General features: G+C 45.4%; 1 protein-coding gene across 1 annotated transcript in view; it reads right to left on the reverse strand.

Moving 5' to 3' along the window:
• Window positions 1-15,000, reverse strand: part of LOC310798173 (receptor-type tyrosine-protein phosphatase gamma-like) — a gene marked incomplete at both ends in the record, with an annotated part of 532,970 nt that overhangs the window by 45,841 nt on the left and 472,129 nt on the right. The window contains 4 exons of the mRNA XM_083660647.1: window positions 1,418-1,816; window positions 2,452-2,851; window positions 3,330-3,379; window positions 4,376-4,484. Of these exons, the coding sequence (XP_083516773.1) occupies window positions 1,418-1,816; window positions 2,452-2,851; window positions 3,330-3,379; window positions 4,376-4,484 (958 nt within the window). The remainder of the gene's footprint in view (window positions 1-1,417; window positions 1,817-2,451; window positions 2,852-3,329; window positions 3,380-4,375; window positions 4,485-15,000) is intronic.

A 15,000-nucleotide genomic window follows, 5' to 3' on the forward strand; every position in this document is an offset into this window, starting at 1 on the left:
CTGTCCTGTACCAGAGTCTGCCCTGTACCAGAGTCTGTCCTGTACCTGAGTCTGTCCTGTACCAGAGTCTGTTCTGTACCAGAGTCTGCCCTGTACCAGAGTCTGTCCTGTACCAGAGTCTGTCCTGTACCAGAGTCTGCCCTGTACCAGAGTCTGCCCTGTACCAGAGTCTGTCTTGTACCAGAGTCTCTGTCCTGTACCAGAGTCTCTGTCCTGTACCAGAGTCTGCCCTGTACCAGAGTCTGTCCTGTACCAGAGTCTGCCCTGTACTAGAGTCTGCCCTGTACTAGAGTCTGCCCTGTACCAGAGTCTGTCCTGTACCAGAGTCTGCCCTGTAATAGAGTCTGCCCTGTACCAGAGTCTGTCTTGTACCAGAGTCTGTCCTGTACCAGAGTCTGTCCTGTACCAGAGTCTGTCCTGTACAAGAGTCTGTCCTGTACCAGAGTCTGTCCTGTACCAGAGTCTGTCCTGTACCAGAGTCTGCCCTGTACCAGAGTCTGTCTTGTACCAGAGTCTCTGTCCTGTACCAGAGTCTCTGTCCTGTACCAGAGTCTGAACACTGGTTCCGTGACGTGGATTTAGTTTTTAGCTTGGGCTTCCAAATAGACTTCTAGCAAGTTTTGCTTGATGTTTGCTTTCCACTATCCTTAGCACTGCTTGTGCTTGGTTGACAGGTGAAAGAGCAGGGTGCACCAAGATGGCTAGAGGAAACATCAGGGAGATTCAACCTCACACCCAAAGTCAGAAGAGTCTGTAGCTAACAGTTAGAACAGTTGGAATTTGGGCAGGGAAATTAATAATCCATCCACATAATCTATCCACATACAAAAACATTTCGGGAAAATGCCCAAAAGCAGATTGCCAACATTCCCCCCCCCCCTTACTCATCAGAAGTATTTGCATGCATAACACATTTGTTGAGACAAAATGTGATGAGCAACAACAAGAAATCAACCCACAAGCTATTAATGCTATTTAGGCTGTGAAAAAATCATACCTTATCTGTAAAGGGGAGACTGGTGGGTACATTCATATAAATTGAGTTGAGAGGTCAAGGGACCCCTTTGAAATAGTTTTCCCTAATCTATGTTTGGAGCGTTATTTACCCTCCTTCCCGACAAGCGAGAATATTATGCAATGGATGAAACAGGACGGAAACGATTATAAAACAATGGACGTCTTCTAGTTTCTTCTGATAACAGGATCTCCACTGTAGCTTTAAAACTGACCCTGCTACAGCCATTTGATTGCCTGCAAAAAAATGAGTGTTGGCAGACCACTCGTGGCCCACCTGCAGTACCTCCACGGCCCACAGTTTGGGAATCACTGGTCTAGAATAGAATAGAATAGAATAGAATAGAATAGAATAGAATAGAATAGAATAGAATGGTATAAAGTTGTGAATTAGTTGTCTCACCAGTATGGATGGAGAAAGGCCAGTGGCTCTTGTCCCCCACTGTACCGGGTCTGAGTGTCTCCGAGGGGCCGTCGGGCGCCGGGAACTCAGCCGTCTCATTGGCTGCCTCTGTGGTGGTGGTGGTGGGGTTAGAGTCAGGTGGACTCTGGGTATGCCCCTCCAGTTGGTCTTCCGCCACGCTAGGTGGCGCTGTGGTCGTGCGGCTTAACTCTGTCCGTTCTTTCTCTTTGGCAGTGGAGGCGGGCGTTTCGCCGGGCGGCTCTTTCACCGCCGTGCCGTTGCCCCGCCTCTCCGCCTCGCCCGCACCTCCTGCTCCTTTCTTCTCCTTCTTCTCTTTTTCATCTTCTTCCTCCTCTTCGTCCTTGTCCTCTCCTTCTCTTTCCCCTTCCTCGTCTTCACCTGAACGACAGTATAATAAATAGTATAGTTTATTAGAGTTATGTTATTATATTATTGTGATGTGGTACTAGTGATTTTTTGTCTTGATAGTATAACGGTATAATAAATTAGTTATAGTGTATATAATAAGTATGGTATGGTGTATCATCAGATTATTGTAATGAAATCCGTCATATATTAGGGTAGGGCTATATTGTGAAAGATATTAGTGATGATTAGATAGATTATAAATGATGCTATGATAAATAGGATAGTTTAGTGTGTTATGCTAATGTATGATATTGTAACGTTGGTTGTTGCACTATTGTGGTGTTATTATAAAAGTATAATAAATTAAATGATGGTGATATAAGTATTGATAAGTATTGTAACATGTATAAGCAGATTACTATGAGCCTCTCAAGTGTCGGAGCAGAGATGGCACTTTTGGTTTAGTTGTTTTCACCATGTTACTGAGTTTTATGTTTTCTTTTTCTTTTTCTTTATGATTTTAAATTTGCCTATTGTTATTTCTCTATTTCATTTCATCTTGGATTTGGTGTTCTATGTGGACCCCAGCAAGAGTAGCTGTTGCCTTGAGTAATGGCTAATGGGGATCCGAATAAACAAACAAACAAACCAACAAACAAACCAACCTTTGCCCTTCTCCCCATCCTCGCCCCCGGTCTCGGCGTTGTCTTTGGCGGCGGTCGTCGCGGCGGCCCCAGCGGTGGTGGCCTCTTTGCTGGGCTCGGTGGGCTCTGCACCCTGGCGTGAGCCGCGGGCGCTGGAGGAGGCAGGGGTGGGACTGCGGGCGGGCGCCCGCGTGGGCCAGACGGAGCTGGGGAAGGAGGAGATGACACCGCCGCTGAAGCCCAGGCCGGCCAGCAGGGTGCTGGTCACCACGGACGCCACGCTGGCCTGGCTGCCGCTGGAGGACGGCCCCATGCCCGTCGCCATGGAGACGAAGGAGAAGGGGAGGCCCGAGGAGGTCCAGGTGGACGAGCCCGAGGAGATGGGAGCCATGTCGGCCGAGGAGGCCGGAGACACCGTCGGCTGAGAGAGAGAGAGAGAGAGAGAGAGAGAGAGAGACATAGGTGGCATGGGCACTCATACACAAATAAATGTGAGTACATACTGTATATAATTGTATGTATCAATTTCAATGTTGTATTCATTAACGTGTATTCTTGTGTAATATGTATTGATGTGTACTGTATTACTTATTTTCTTACATTGATGCTTAATGCATTGGCAATATTGTTGTTGTAACATTCATGCCAATAACTTAAATTTGGAATTTACAGATTATAAGTATCACATTGTCAATATCTAGTTTCATATTTGAATAATCCAAGTAATCACCAGCTAGTATTCCAAGTATCTGTATTTTTACCGTATTCCGCCCCCCAAAAACACACTACAGTTACCAATATTAGTCATGCTGACATGCTCATCCAGACAGGACACATACTGCTCTCTGGTGGATAAAAAGTGTAAAGACAAGTTAGAGATTCACCTCTGCCTCCCTTACCATTCCAGTTTTCACGATCCTCGTTCCCTCAAAGATCCTGGTGGTGTTGGCTGAAAGGCAAAGTGGGGACAGTCCACAGTGAGACGCAGGAGGGGAAACAAGCAGTGAACCTGACGTGGTGCTCAGTGTGTGTGCAGGGTCATTATTATATATATTATATATTATATATATATAATATATATATATATATAATATATATATATTATATATATTATTATTAATAAGCAGTGAACCTGACGTGGTGCTCAGTGTGTGTGCAGGGTCATTATTATATATATTATATATTATATATATATAATATATAATATATAATATATATATATATTATATAATATATATTATTATTAATAAGCAGTGAACCTGACGTGGTGCTCAGTGCTCACAAGGCATCATGAGCGCATCAGCAGCAGCATCTTGTGTGTGCAGGGTCATTATTATCAAATGCACTTTATGGGTCAGCTGCATAGTTAACGACGTGGCATTACATTTAATGTAGTTTCATGATGTTTGTGTACATTGTGAGAACATTGTATTTGTAATCTGTGTGCTACACACGTACAATGCATAACGGCCCATAGGGGAGGAGGTAATACAAGATAGGAGATAATACCAACGATGTTCAAAGAGCTGAGCGGGTTGATATCCCTAACACAGACTCAGTTTCAAATCAAGGTGACATAAAACAGCCATCCCCCCCAATTTAGAGCAGTCAGTACGAGAGCTTGAAGGTATCTCCTCCAACATGCAGATATTAACGATGCGGTTTGAATGAACTAAACTGTCAGGAAAACATCAAGAGCAGCTGGCAATGATGTGTATAAGAGATACTGATGCTCATATTGGCAGTTATGATGGCGATAATGTGTGTGGGGGGGGGGATTTTTAAGCACCTGAGGCGCGTGTGTGTGTGTGTGTGTGTCTGTGTGTGTGTGCGTGTGTGTGTGTGTGTGTGTGTGTGTGTGTGTGTGTGTGTGCGTGCGTGCGTGCGTGCGTGCGTGCGTGCGTGCGTGTGTGTGTCTGTGCGCGCGTGCGTGCGTGTGTCATACCACGGAAAAGCATGCTCTGGCTGAAATCGCTGCGCATGTCGTTCTTGCAGATGGACTGGACTCGGAACAGGTAGAGCACATCGGGGGACACGGGGGAGATGACGGCCTCCTGGAACACAGGGACAAAATCACTGACATCAAAATCACTGACATCAAAATCACTAACATCAAAATCACTCTCCTTTGATTTCCCTGGTTGGTTGGTTGGTTGGTTTTTACATCAGTGGTTTCCGAGAAGTACACTTGGGTCAGTCGTCCGAGGTGAGACGAATCACTCGAACAATCATTTTCTACTAATCGTGTCTGTTCCTTACTCAGCAGCATCTAATTAAAGGTGCTACTTGTGTCATTTTTAAACAACAACGTATCGTTGCCAAATGAATAGCGCTTCCATGGCTACCATAGGTACTGTAAACAAATGAGACCACGGTGCAGATGATTGGTGGTATTGTTAGTGTGATTGTTTCTCCCTCGACCCCCAACCCCAGATTCTTCTCCCATTTTCTCCCCGAATGTACTTGGCCAATTGCCCCTGCTGTCCCGGTTGTAGCTCCACCCCCTCTGCCGATCTGGGGAGAGCTGTAGACTAGCTAGCACATGCTTCCTCCAATACATGTGCAGTCGCACTGGCAGGACATAGCACATGGGAGGATCACGCTATTCCCCCAGTCTCCCCCGAACAGAGGAGGCACTAGTGCAGCAACCAGCAGGACTCTCCAACTGTGTCTGTAGGAACGTCTGACCAAGCCGGAAGTACGGAAGGGAATTGAACCCAGCACCATTTCTCAATGATCCTTCCACCGCAGGACTTCTCCTTCCTAGTCACACCCTACCTCTGTAGGCAAGAGTCCTTCCTCACATTGGAAGAGCAAACATTTGGAACAGGCTAGCGAGTGCGTGATAGCGTCATGGTCCCAGGCTAGCGAGTGCGTGATAGCGTCATCAGGCTAGCGAGTGCGTGATAGCGTCATCAGGCTAGCGAGTGCGTGATAGCGTCATGGTCCCGGGTTAACAGGTGCATCTAGGGACGGGCATTGCAAATTAGCTTGGCTACATAATGTTGTGACACATGACATCAGACGTTTCTTGCTCAGTGTTATATGCATGTGTAACTGTCCCTATCCAAATAAATGATACAACTAAAAAAAATCCCACCGTCAGATTTCTGATTTCACTGAAGTTTCGAGCTTATTAATAAACAATTTGGCATTAAAATGTTTGCTGGCACCGCTGGCACACTACAGTGATAACATATTCACAAATGACAAAATATAGCTACTTGCATTTAAATGTGTATATTGCACAGCTGGCGATGTTTTGCTTGATTGTCATTTCTAAAAGACTCAGCTGGCAGCAATCATTTCATCCTTGCACATCGAATTGTGGGTACTTCACGTGTGCTGAGTACACACATGGGCATCTTCGAAATGTCTCTCTTCTGAGGACGCAGTCCTTTGCAGGATTGGGACATTGGAACAGTCTTTTGTAGGATTCAGACATTGGAACAGTCCTTTGTAGGATTGGGACATTGGAACAGAACTCCGGCGGGCTCCGATGACGGAGCCCGCCGGAAGATGAGGATCCTTGCTTGACTTTGAGAAACGGCAGGTCTCCGTGGTGGTAGGCGAGTGCTTTTACCTCTACACTACCCAGATGCCCCTCATGATGTGAGTGTTTCTCAAAATCAGCACTACATTTCCCAGAAACACTTCCTGTCCCCCTCCCTGTCCCTGAAGAGGTTCAACTTGTTGGAAGTGATTTTTCCATCGGCCTTCCACCATCTGCCATTGCTGCTGCCGAAAGACAAATGTTTAGCCCAACTTGCTCTGGGAAAACAGCACTTCTTCCTGTTTTGTGCCATAAAGCAATATCTATGTGCTGTAATTTGTAGCAAAACAGTACACAATGTAAAATGCACTGTAGAGCTGTAGTAGAGGCTGACAATCTTCTCTGCGATGGTCTCGTCTGTTTGTATGAATAATGTCTCAAAATGACTGTAGTGATGACTTATTGATGCTAAGATGCTTCATGTATCACCTTACACAAAGTTATTATTGTGAAAATTCAACTAACTTAACGTCAACTTAACACCTTAGCTGTGAATTGCCACAGAACTCCCTCAATCCTCTTCTCATATAAGAGAAGGAAATTATAATTTAAGAGGGTTATGCATTTTTAAAACAGGCAAAGCAAGAATTAATGTCAAATCTCGATGTGTTTCAGTTTTGGGAGTTAAACTATGGAATAGCCTTTGTGATGATTTGAAATTGTGTACATCATTGTTGAGGTTTAAAAAAGCCTTAAAAAGTAAAATAATTCAGGATTATAACTTACAGTAAATTCTGTCTTTCTTTCTATTCTTTATTTTGCTGCAGATATTCTGGGTTTTTCTAATGGATTATACAGGATAGGCAAAAAATAAGCCTTGGCTTCAGCCTATTCCTTTTTTCGGTCATTGACTGTATAAATTGTATTTGTGTGAAATGGTCTGTACAGGTATGATGATGTTCTCTTGCTGTATAATATTCACACAAATTGTTACATTTGTTTGTGGTTCATTATAACCTATGACCGAAAATAAACCATTCATTCATTCATATTCTGAATAAAGATGTTTTAAAGACGTTTTACTTTACAGGAAGTGCTACTCGGCTGCAGCGGAGGTCGACACACAACCGACAGCTTTATAGGGAGGCGCCGCTCTGTCAGATTTGGGTGTATTTCTTCTCTGAAGCTGTGGAGAGTTGGCTCTCTGGGTTGATTCATGGTCTTGAATTGATGGCTTCGGAAGATTTAGTAAATCACACGAGATTTTTTCTCGCAAGCATCTCAACAGTGGTTTCAACAGCGTCTGATGAATAAATACAGGATCTCGGACAAGTTACGAATGGCGTGGAAATCAGTCACTCTTGTACAGAATGTGCCAAAAACCGTACGACCGCTGCTACGCTAAGTGTAAATTTGTATCTGACAAAGCATACCCAGATCAACTGCTATAACACAACACTAAAGTACTCTACTGTACAAACAGAATATCAGGCCCACTAACTCACCTGTTCCTTGAACACACCAATGACTTAAAGGCTTTTCAACTTTTTTTTCCCATGTCAGAAAGTTATTTGGTTGGAACTGGGTGGAGTTTTATGCATTCTGTGCAGCTCTGTCTCCACTTTGTCTTCCTTGCACAGCTGGCAGAAGTGCTGTTCTTTGTGGAGCCATGATTGTTTGTAGCGGCCTGTCTCCATGGCCAGGCTGTCTCCATGGCCAGGCTGTCTCCATGGCCAGGCTCTCTCCATGGCCAGGCTGTCTCCATGGCCAGGCTGTCTGCATGACCAGGCTGTCTGCATGGCCAGGCTGTCTCCATGGCCAGGCTGTCTGCATGGCCAGACTGTCTCCATGGCCAGGCTGTCGCCATGGCCAGGCTGTCTCCATGGCCAGGCTGTCTCCATGGCCAGGCTGTCTCCATGGTCAGGCTGTCTGGCCGTCTCCATGGCCAGGCTGTGCTCAAAATCCCTTCTCGCTTAGTCATGGCTGCCAGACGATTGGAGAGCTCTGTCTCCCAATCGTCTGGGAACTTGTCAAAAATAGTTGTTTGAACGGTGGCGAGAACGGCGACAATTTTAGGATAGGTTTTTGATGTACCATATTTATAGATGTCTAATGTATACTACTGTATGTTTGAGATGGGATTTTTCGCTACAGTTTTTAGATGACTATATGTTGACTATATGTTTTGTGTTATTGTCTGCCCCTTTGACACGTTACCGGAAATGACGCTTTCTCCCCCGTTATCCTCCGTAGTGAAACAAACTGGAGACACAGAGAATCACTTTCTAACACGGAGAGAACTTTTTAAAACATTGAAAATGGGTGTCCCGAGCAACGTCACATTATTTAATTACGTATCTGTTTAGAAGCACTCGACTTCCGCATGTCACCGCCCCTTCTGCATGCCCTAAAAACTCTGGGTTGGTTCTGCGATACAGGTTTTTTTTAAGTCTCAAATTGTTTCCACCCAGTTTGAACCAGGAAAGCTGGGAGAAAGTTCTCCGTCTCTAGTTGAGTGAAGTGGATAGAGACTGAGAACTGAGTCCCTTCAATTGTGCTCCAACAAGAAAGTTGACAGAGGAGAACCGAGGCTGCTACGCCCTCGTCAGGCTGTCAGGCAGAGCATGTCGCGATCACCATGACTGTATGGGCATCAGTAAGACTCTGCTGCTTCAAGACTTTCACCCAATAAACTTCCTGGAAGCGTCAGGAAGCAAAATGGAGCGGATTCAGTCAGCTGATTCTAGACTTTTCACACCTCCTGTATTAATGAGGGTTATTATGATATTATGATGAGCTCTTACGCTAACACCATTATCCATATGTGCTCAGTCTATGCATTATGATATGCCTTGCATATTTCTGTATAGATGCATAAAAATAATCCTTCTCAAGCATCACTTAGGAGCCACTAGCAGTGTGTGGTGCTGTATTACTATGCAGAGACCCAGGCCTGTATTTTCTGATCATTTTGCTGTGCTAGGGACTTTTCTGGGCTGCAGCCTTTGGGCTACTGACGATGGCTGTGTTTTTTGATGTGATTGATTCAGTGTTTGCTTCTCCGTCTCTCTCCTCTGCTGTGTACAGACAGACAGACAGGCTGTGAATGTGTGCAGACAGACAGGCTGTGTGCAGACAGACAGACAGGCTGTGTCTGCAGACAGACAGGCTGTGTGCAGACAGGCTGTGTGCAGACAGACAGACATGCTGTGAATGTGTGCAGACACAGCCTGTCTGTGTGCAGACACAGCCTGTCTGTCTGCACACATTCACAGCCTGTCTGTCTGCACACAGCCTGTCTGTCTGCACACAGCCTGTCTGTGTGCAGACAGACAGGCTGTGTGCAGAGCAGAGCCATAGCCGACTGCATTCAAACTAAATGTGACAATGCGCCGCCTTTCTGAAGGGATGTGCGGAGGTGTGGGTGTTTGAAGGGTTGTGCGGAGGTGTGGGTGTTTGAAGGGTTGTGCGGAGGTGTGAGTGTGCTTTAGAACATAACTGCTGTGAAAAAATTCTGAAAATAACATTTTATTCCCCTGATTCGCCGGCTTTGTTGCGGCCACCACCACTCTCTCTCTTCATTCACTCTGGAACTCGCTCGACCACCGCTCGCTCTCGCTCTTGCTCGTGGAGGAGGGGCCAACTTTGAATGCTGTATGTTTACAAACAGCAGCCGCTTCATGCATAGTGTGCCTTTAAGTTCACCTTCCTGCATAGTGTGCCTATAAGTTCACCTTGCTTCCTGCATAGTGTGCCTTTAAGTTCACCTTCCTGCATAGTGTGCCTTTAAGTTCACCTTGCTTCCTGCATAGTGTGCCTTTAAGTTCACCTTCCTGCATAGTGTGCCTTTAAGTTCACCTTCCTACATAGTGTGCCTTTAAGTTCACCTTCCTACATAGTGTGCCTTTAAGTTCACCTTCCTGCATAGTGTGCCTTTAAGTTCACCTTGCTTCCTGCATAGTGTGCCTTTAAGTTCACCTTCCTGCATAGTGTGCCTTTAAGTTCACCTTCCTACATAGTGTGCCTTTAAGTTCACCTTCCTACATAGTGTGCCTTTAAGTTCACCTTCCTGCATAGTGTGCCTTTAAGTTCACCTTCCTGCATAGTGTGCCTTTAAGTTCACCTTGCTTCCTACATAGTGTGCCTTTAAGTTCACCTTCCTGCATAGTGTGCCTTTAAGTTCACCTTCCTACATAGTGTGCCTTTAAGTTCACCTTCCTGCATAGTGTGCCTTTAAGTTCACCTTCCTACATAGTGTGCCTTTAAGTTCACCTTCCTGCATAGTGTGCCTTTAAGTTCACCTTCCTGCATAGTGTGCCTTTAAGTTCACCTTGCTTCCTGCATAGTGTGCCTTTAAGTTCACCTTCCTGCATAGTGTGCCTTTAAGTTCACCTTGCTTCCTGCATAGTGTGCCTTTAAGTTCACCTTCCTACATAGTGTGCCTTTAAGTTCACCTTCCTACATAGTGTGCCTTTAAGTTCACCTTCCTGCATAGTGTGCCTTTAAGTTCACCTTGCTTCCTGCATAGTGTGCCTTTAAGTTCACCTTCCTGCATAGTGTGCCTTTAAGTTCACCTTCCTACATAGTGTGCCTTTAAGTTCACCTTCCTACATAGTGTGCCTTTAAGTTCACCTTCCTGCATAGTGTGCCTTTAAGTTCACCTTCCTGCATAGTGTGCCTTTAAGTTCACCTTGCTTCCTACATAGTGTGCCTTTAAGTTCACCTTCCTGCATAGTGTGCCTTTAAGTTCACCTTCCTACATAGTGTGCCTTTAAGTTCACCTTCCTGCATAGTGTGCCTTTAAGTTCACCTTCCTACATAGTGTGCCTTTAAGTTCACCTTCCTACATAGTGTGCCTTTAAGTTCACCTTCCTGCATAGTGTGCCTTTAAGTTCACCTTGCTTCCTGCATAGTGTGCCTTTAAGTTCACCTTCCTGCATAGTGTGCCTTTAAGTTCACCTTGCTTCCTGCATAGTGTGCCTTTAAGTTCACCTTCCTACATAGTGTGCCTTTAAGTTCACCTTCCTACATAGTGTGCCTTTAAGTTCACCTTCCTGCATAGTGTGCCTTTAAGTTCACCTTCCTGCATAGTGTGCCTTTAAGTTCACCTTGCTTCCTGCATAGTGTGCCTTTAAGTTCACCTTCCTACATAGTGTGCCTTTAAGTTCACCTTGCTTCCTGCATAGTGTGCCTTTAAGTTCACCTTCCTACATAGTGTGCCTTTAAGTTCACCTTCCTACATAGTGTGCCTTTAAGTTCACCTTGCTTCCTGCATAGTGTGCCTTTAAGTTCACCTTGCTTCCTGCATAGTGTGCCTTTAAGTTCACCTTGCTTCCTGCATAGTGTGCCTTTAAGTTCACCTTGCTTCCTACATAGTGTGCCTTTAAGTTCACCTTGCTTCCTACATAGTGTGCCTTTAAGTTCACCTTGCTTCCTGCATAGTGTGCCTTTAAGTTCACCTTCCTACATAGTGTGCCTTTAAGTTCACCTTGCTTCCTGCATAGTGTGCCTTTAAGTTCACCTTCCTGCATAGTGTGCCTTTAAGTTCACCTTCCTACATAGTGTGCCTTTAAGTTCACCTTGCTTCCTGCATAGTGTGCCTTTAAGTTAACCTTCCTACATAGTGTGCCTTTAAGTTCACCTTGCTTCCTGCATAGTGTGCCTTTAAGTTCACCTTGCTTCCTGCATAGTGTGCCTTTAAGTTCACCTTGCTTCCTGCATAGTGTGCCTTTAAGTTCACCTTGCTTCCTGCATAGTGTGCCTTTAAGTTCACCTTGCTTCCTGCATAGTGTGCCTTTAAGTTCACCTTGCTTCCTGCATAGTGTGCCTTTAAGTTCACCTTCCTACATAGTGTGCCTTTAAGTTCACCTTCCTGCATAGTGTGCCTTTAAGTTCACCTTCCTGCATAGTGTGCCTTTAAGTTCACCTTCCTACATAGTGTGCCTTTAAGTTAACCTTCCTGCATAGTGTGCCTTTAAGTTCACCTTCCTGCATAGTGTGCCTTTAAGTTCACCTTGCTTCCTGCATAGTGTGCCTTTAAGTTCACCTTCCTGCATAGTGTGCCTTTAAGTTCACCTTCCTACATAGTGTGCCTTTAAGTTCACCTTCCTACATAGTGTGCCTTTAAGTTCACCTTCCTGCATAGTGTGCCTTTAAGTTCACCTTGCTTCCTACATAGTGTGCCTTTAAGTTCACCTTCCTGCATAGTGTGCCTTTAAGTTCACCTTCCTGCATAGTGTGCCTTTAAGTTCACCTTGCTTCCTGCATAGTGTGCCTTTAAGTTCACCTTCCTGCATAGTGTGCCTTTAAGTTCACCTTGCTTCCTGCATAGTGTGCCTTTAAGTTCACCTTCCTACATAGTGTGCCTTTAAGTTCACCTTCCTACATAGTGTGCCTTTAAGTTCACCTTCCTGCATAGTGTGCCTTTAAGTTCACCTTCCTGCATAGTGTGCCTTTAAGTTCACCTTGCTTCCTGCATAGTGTGCCTTTAAGTTCACCTTCCTACATAGTGTGCCTTTAAGTTCACCTTGCTTCCTGCATAGTGTGCCTTTAAGTTCACCTTCCTACATAGTGTGCCTTTAAGTTCACCTTCCTACATAGTGTGCCTTTAAGTTCACCTTGCTTCCTACATAGTGTGCCTTTAAGTTCACCTTGCTTCCTGCATAGTGTGCCTTTAAGTTCACCTTGCTTCCTGCATAGTGTGCCTTTAAGTTCACCTTGCTTCCTGCATAGTGTGCCTTTAAGTTCACCTTGCTTCCTACATAGTGTGCCTTTAAGTTCACCTTGCTTCCTACATAGTGTGCCTTTAAGTTCACCTTGCTTCCTGCATAGTGTGCCTTTAAGTTCACCTTCCTACATAGTGTGCCTTTAAGTTCACCTTGCTTCCTGCATAGTGTGCCTTTAAGTTCACCTTCCTGCATAGTGTGCCTTTAAGTTCACCTTCCTACATAGTGTGCCTTTAAGTTCACCTTGCTTCCTGCATAGTGTGCCTTTAAGTTAACCTTCCTACATAGTGTGCCTTTAAGTTCACCTTGCTTCCTGCATAGTGTGCCTTTAAGTTCACCTTGCTTCCTGCATAGTGTGCCTTTAAGTTCACCTTGCTTCCTGCATAGTGTGCCTTTAAGTTCACCTTGCTTCCTGCATAGTGTGCCTTTAAGTTCACCTTGCTTCCTGCATAGTGTGCCTTTAAGTTCACCTTGCTTCCTGCATAGTGTGCCTTTAAGTTCACCTTCCTACATAGTGTGCCTTTAAGTTCACCTTCCTGCATAGTGTGCCTTTAAGTTCACCTTCCTGCATAGTGTGCCTTTAAGTTCACCTTGCTTCCTACATAGTGTGCCTTTAAGTTCACCTTCCTGCATAGTGTGCCTTTAAGTTCACCTTCCTGCATAGTGTGCCTTTAAGTTCACCTTGCTTCCTACATAGTGTGCCTTTAAGTTAACCTTCCTGCATAGTGTGCCTTTAAGTTCACCTTCCTGCATAGTGTGCCTTTAAGTTCACCTTCCTGCATAGTGTGCCTTTAAGTTAACCTTCCTACATAGTGTGCCTTTAAGTTAACCTTCCTACATAGTGTGCCTTTAAGTTCACCTTGCTTCCTGCATAGTGTGCCTTTAAGTTCACCTTCCTACATAGTGTGCCTTTAAGTTAACCTTCCTACATAGTGTGCCTTTAAGTTAACCTTCCTACATAGTGTGCCTTTAAGTTCACCTTGCTTCCTGCATAGTGTGCCTTTAAGTTCACCTTCCTGCATAGTGTGCCTTTAAGTTCACCTTCCTGCATAGTGTGCCTTTAAGTTAACCTTCCTACATAGTGTGCCTTTAAGTTAACCTTCCTACATAGTGTGCCTTTAAGTTCACCTTCCTACATAGTGTGCCTTTAAGTTCACCTTGCTTCCTGCATAGTGTGCCTTTAAGTTCACCTTCCTACATAGTGTGCCTTTAAGTTCACCTTCCTGCATAGTGTGCCTTTAAGTTCACCTTGCGGGGCAGCTGGACTCTTTTATGTTTATGTATTATATGTTTACTCGACTCCGCCAGTAGTTCGGACCAATCAGCCTCCGAGGAAGGAGGAGGCGGTCCTACATTGTTGAAGTTGGCCCGTGATAGATGGTGATAGACAGATGGTTTATCCAATCACGTGCCAACTAGTATTTTTTTTAAAGTGCCTGACCTTTTTAACCGGTTTCCAAGCTCGACCTCCCAGATGGTTCTGTGAAACAAACTGTCTGGCAGCATCGGGTTAGATTTAAATGGGGATTCTCCACTGATAGTGATTGTGACAAGACGGTTTGTGTGTGTGTGTGTGTGTGGGGGGGGGGGGGGGGGGGGGGGGCGCATGGGTGGCTGGGTTCCATGATGGAAGTCCCTGTTGTGACCTAGATAGAGGCATCAAGGGACGACACGAGGAATGAGAATGGAAATAAAAGGCCTCCTGTAAGAGAAAGGAGGCATAAAAAGGGGGGTGAAAAGAGATATAGAGGAAAAAGGGGGGAGGAAGAAGAAGGAGAGACTGCAGAGAGGGAGGGGGGGGGGGTCTCGGGGTAGACGATATATTGAGTTCAAGCGGGGAGGGTGAAACGCTCTCTCCCTCCCTCCACCTCCAGCGCGCGGCAACTCCCAGTCCGATTGGCAGAGCAGGAACTCTCCCCAATTCCACCACCAGGGGGCAGTCTGATCTCTCTTTTCCACCCACGGCCGTTTTCCCACAGTGCCACTGGCCCAAGGTCATGCTTCTGCACAGGCTGGCAGCCCTGCATCCCCTCCAGCTTAGCATTAGTATTCTGCTAGCCAACCAGCACACTGCATCGTGAGGGAAGGCTGCACAGCCTTCACTCACAGCACCGCTTATTCTCACTCCTGATGACACCATTTGCAATGGAAAAAAGACATGTGTTGGCACGTGTGTGTGTGTGTGTGTGTGTGTGCGCGCGTGTGTGTGTGTGTGTGCGTGTGTGTGTTTATAGGGAGATAGCTAGACCTGCTGACACATTGGGTCACGTTCTGATTATGCAATCAGCTGTGACTGTGTGGGTGTAGCATGTTTTGTTTTCCAAAACAAAGTTATTAACCTTTTTAAGGCAT

Source organism: Poromitra crassiceps (assembly GCF_964638095.1).
Source record: "Poromitra crassiceps genome assembly, chromosome: 25".
In the NCBI taxonomy this organism is placed as follows: Eukaryota; Metazoa; Chordata; class Actinopteri; order Beryciformes; family Melamphaidae; genus Poromitra; species Poromitra crassiceps.